This window comes from Mizuhopecten yessoensis, unplaced genomic scaffold (assembly GCF_002113885.1).
Source record: "Mizuhopecten yessoensis strain PY_sf001 unplaced genomic scaffold, ASM211388v2 scaffold11175, whole genome shotgun sequence".
NCBI lineage: Eukaryota > Metazoa > Mollusca > Bivalvia > Pectinida > Pectinidae > Mizuhopecten > Mizuhopecten yessoensis.
Genome location: NW_018408917.1, coordinates 1,024,512 through 1,029,551, shown reverse-complemented (window position 1 = coordinate 1,029,551; position 5,040 = coordinate 1,024,512). Strand labels below are relative to the sequence as shown.

Sequence of the window (5,040 nt, the reverse complement as noted above, 5' to 3'; positions counted from 1 at the left end):
GGCTACAAAGTTTGTTCAAATGCATGACCTTCACCCATATTTAAGGTCACAGGGGTCAAATATGTCAAAAACTTTAAAATCCCTAGAGATATAACCAAAATGCCCAGGGTGATGATATTTAGTCAGTAGCATACTAGGATCAAGGGCTACCAAGTTTGTATAAATGTATGACCTTGAATCATATTCAAGGTCACAAGGAGCAAATATGTTCAAAATATTTCAACAACTTGTTCTGAATAACCAAAAGGCTCAGGATGTTGATATTTAGTCAGTAGCATATGCTTGGATCAAGGACTTCAATCACAGGGGTGAAATGTTCAAAAAAATAAATAACAGGTTCTTTTGAATGAATTTTAATCGTAAATACTGATATTTTGCCTGTAGCTTTATTTTAGATCACTTTTAAGGTTACAAGTGTGAGTTTTATACCAGGTGAGCGATGCAGGCCCATTGGGCCTCTTGTTTAATTTTGGGTCAAATCTTGAAAATTTAAGCCCACATAAATAACCTTATATGTTGTTCAATATTCAACAGCCAGAGAAAGTCATGGAGGACATCGGTTGGTAAGGAAAGCTGAATTCAATGCCGGATCTCATATCAACACGATGTTCCGTGTACGGTGTCGCATCCGAGAGCCAGGGACAGACAGGAGGATGACAGGAGCTGTAGAAAAAAGAAACATCACATATTTTGGTATGCATGGAACATTTTTTGGCTCCAATATCTTTTGATATTCATACCATTAAAACATAGATCAATATCATATAAATTTTCTCCTTTGTTATATCATTATACGACTGTTTATGCTAAAGGCTTAATTATCAAATGATTGAGTTTATTATGGCCCTGCCATTTAATGGGGGATGAGGAAATGGCATATAGTGTTACCCATGTCCATCCCGTCCTGTCCTCTCCTGACTTAGTGTCATTGCTCTAGAAATTTCATTCATAAAATGATTTTGATCAAACTTATGAGAATACCTCAAATCAGTCTGTATTCAGGGACATATATATATATATATATACATGATGTACATTAAATGACATATATACTCTAGCAACTTTATTTCTTAACTTGTTCAAAGGTCAGGTATGAGGATACCTCAAATGAGTTCATATTTTAGTGTTTCAAGTTCAAGGCCAAGGTGACTTTCTTTTTAGAAATTTGTGACATATATATATATTTAATGACATAACATACTCTACCAACTTTATTTCTTGATGGATTCTGATGAAACTTTTTCAAAGGTCAGGTATGAGGATATGATACCTCAAATGAGGTCATATTTTTAGAGTTCCAAGGTCAAGGAAGAGGCAAAGGTAACTTTTCATAGGAATTTGTCAAACATTGATACTAATTTGCATGGGAGCAAAGGAACTCTTGTCATACAGACATTTTCAGGTTTTATAGTTGTTTTGCCAAAGACCTTAGTGTAATGTATCTATGCCTTTCTTTTAATGTATTGGTGGTTTGTTCTTTCAGCCACTTTGGACGGCAGTATGGGCTTCATTCTTCCCGTCTCGGAGAAGGTGTACAGACGACTGCTCATGTTGCAGAATGCCCTCACTACACAACTTCCTCACCTGGCTGGCCTAAACCCTCGGTCCTACAGGTCAGTCAGTGAAACATACCGGGCAGTAAATTAGAAATAACATTAACCAGGAAGTTGGTTGCTGCAGATTATTTGTGTATTATTTGAATTCCTTACCTTTTATTTGCGAAATTACCAAATATTATAAGTTACGTCAGTTTGATCCCCGTCTCACCGCACTGATTATTCCTATATATACAGTAACCTCCCTGATTGGATGGAACTAAAGAACAGTTGGGGCAGATGACTAGGTAGCTCAATCAATGGTTATTCCTATATATGTAGTAACCTCCCTGATTGGATGGAACTAAAGAACAGCTGGGGCAGATGACTAGGTAGCTAAATCAGTTAAGGCAATCTGAAGTCCAGGATTCAAATCCCGGTCTAGTCTCACTGAAGGACGAAGGTTTGACAGGGCGAACATTTCATGGTATACAGTGTGATACCTTTTGAAGTACAGGATTGGATTTCAACCACTTGACCTGTCTGTGGCCCCCTGCTAATTTTGTCATATTGGAATGCAGTGCATTGTTTTTCTCGATGAATGTGTACAATAATAATTACCATAATAACATCAGGGTGCTGTTATTTTTCGTATATTTATATCCCTGTCTCCTACTGTATATCTTCAGGACATTTAAGCAGTCTTGTCCGGAACTGAGAAATTTACAGAAGAATATCCTGGATGGAGAACTGTTATGGAAATATCCAAACTTGAGTGTCATGGAGAAAACAGAAATTGCTAAACGGATTGGTACATCAGCTGATCAGGTAAATCAATACACAGTTTTTGTCTACAACTTTTCTCTAGAAGAAGGGAGGGTCATCCCATTTTGTTAGGATTTTGAAATAAGAAACAGAAATATTTTTCAAACAAATTAATATTTCATTACCATATCTATCCTGCAATAAGCCCAGGGGTTAGCACATAATCTCTGACTGAAAGTAAAGGGTGTGCTTATTACAGGACAACGAGAAAGATTTTGTTGGCATTTCTTTCTAACTGTGATATATATATTGATGGACCTTTTACCAAGCATGGGCTTATTGCCAGGTAAATACGGTAATTAATGAATTTATTTTAATTCAACAGACTAATAGGTCCAATAACAGAATTGATTATATGTGATATAATATTGTTACTAATATAAGCAACAACAAAACAATTGTACACAGTAAACGGTTGATATTGTATGTTTTTTCAAGTGTTCCTTAAAACTAAAGGTACAATACTTTTAAAAAAATATGTCTTTCTTTTGCATTTGTAGATCTTAGAAGACTTAATGGAGGCGGACAGATTAACAGCACATTTCTGAGGAGGACATATGACATTAAGCTGAGTGAGGGAATTTGTGGAAATCTTTTCTGAGATTTAAAAAGAAACTAAAGTTCCTGATCAAGAGGACTAAATAGAGGGACGTTTGCGAAATTAACGTACAATACACATCCTACTGAATCAAAATAGGGAACTTATTCAACATGTCAACAGTGATTGATGGGAAGTTCGATTTCAGACCACACAGATACTTGTGTAAAAATTGTACTTTAGAACAGCTTTGAGCAGCAGAATTTGTTATAGAGCTTTCAGTCTCAGATCTGACTTCTGGACGTTTTAAAAGGTTACACAATATGTTGGTTGTCATGACAACTATGTCATTTCATTTCATTTTTAGATTTCATAGATATTTGTTTACCATCAGCTTCATTCTATGCATGATCAATCACTTCATAATGAATGAGTGGATCTGTATGAATATTGTATAAGTAAGGATTGGATTATGTCCATTCAAGTAGGTTTCAAACTTTAAAAGAATGATATGGTCAAGACAGATAATTGTTGTATTTTGAAACCTTCTGAAAGCAGATGAAAATAGTGTTCTAGACTGGAATTTAAACCCTGAACTTCAGACTGTAATACTATTTCTCTAACTGAGTGAGTTACCTGGCCAACATAAGAGTCCTGGCCGAACTGTGTTACAGTTATATCAAAAGAGAAGTTAAGGGAAGGTTACTGTAGATTGGAAAAAGCAAACTGCAGTGAGACCGGGATCCTTAAGAAGTAAGTAAATCTGAACTACAACATCCTGCTTTGAGTGCTAAAAGTGATGTAATGAGAATCGTTAGTCAAATAACGAAAGTGAAAATATATGTTTTTATGGAATGACAGGAGATATTTGTATGAGGTATATTTGAATTAAAATGAATCATCTGTAAATAGGTTCTGTACATAATCAAGCCATGGATTTAGAATCCGGATCTAAATCCGGGATCAGTAAGAATTTTATCATTCAAAGATTGATATTTTTTACGATATTGTTATACATTGTGCATGTACATAGAAATAAAGATGGAAGATTAATGTGGAGATTTTGAGTTTTGTATTTAAGTGATTTATACCTTGCAGTATTTATTTTTCAAGACAATTCTGTATCCATGATGGCCAATCCTGCCACCAATGTGTTTCAGTTACTAGTAAATTGCCACTAGATTTACTTTAACTTATTACAAGGTTGAAAAAGTACTGATTGCAATGAGGGCCATTACCAAAGTCCCCAAAACAATCCCTGCAGTAACAAATGATGCTAATGGAAGTTGCAGTAGTTTTCGCTGTACATTATACACCTACAACCCAATTTGAACGATAACGGTCAAATCTAAATTTTGACCACTCGGATGCCAGGAAATGGCAGCCATTCTTTCCAATCAGAAAACAGAAGTAGCATTAGAGTTTTCGCAATACCCTTATGCACTTTAATAGGAAACTTGAGCGAAAGAAGGCAACATCTAAATTTTGGTTAATCAGAGGCCAGGAAATGGCAGTCGTTTTGACCAATCAGAAAACAGAATCAGCAACATTGTTTATTGTACCATTATACACCTACATGAGCAAAATAAGGCAACATATAAATTTCGACCAATCGGGCCACGTAGGCCATATTGGATGCCTCATTGAAAAATTAAAAGTCATTTGCACACTGCCTTCGATACACAAACACTCATATAAAGTTCGGTTAAATTCTTCCCAACAGTTTAGTTACATTTGTATAATAGTTAACCGAGTAAACAAAATAAGTCACAAAAATGTGTGACTTAAACCTTGACCCCTACCGGAGTTTGAAGTTTTGTCAGTATGGAGTTAGGGGTAGACATGAATTAGCTATGTATCGCCTGTAGGCGCTATATTTCGGCCATTTTAACGATTTACATGTAACCTCAGCTCCTGCAGACCCATCATCATGACTTTGACCAATGAGCTGTAATTTGTACAACAGATTATTAGTAATGGATCAGATCTGTGCCCGTAGTCATGAAACTGTTCATGTGCTCAAATACGGATTCTGTGCTCAAACCTAATTTGTTGTTCTGGTGATCTATAAATAAAAAAATAAAAAATAAAACCTCAATGAATTAAGAATAATTTAGAGAGATGTTATACTTTTTGGGGGAA

General features: G+C 35.5%; 1 protein-coding gene across 1 annotated transcript in view; it reads left to right on the top strand.

Moving 5' to 3' along the window:
• LOC110467505 (cleavage and polyadenylation specificity factor subunit 1-like) overlaps nucleotides 1–3,951 on the top strand; it is a 35,303-nt gene extending 31,352 nt beyond the window's left edge. The window contains exons 35-38 of the mRNA XM_021524709.1: nucleotides 535–693; nucleotides 1,484–1,613; nucleotides 2,225–2,363; nucleotides 2,861–3,951. Of these exons, the coding sequence (XP_021380384.1) occupies nucleotides 535–693; nucleotides 1,484–1,613; nucleotides 2,225–2,363; nucleotides 2,861–2,908 (476 nt within the window). The 3' untranslated portion in view covers nucleotides 2,909–3,951. The remainder of the gene's footprint in view (nucleotides 1–534; nucleotides 694–1,483; nucleotides 1,614–2,224; nucleotides 2,364–2,860) is intronic.
• Nucleotides 3,952–5,040: the final 1,089 nt, after the last annotated feature.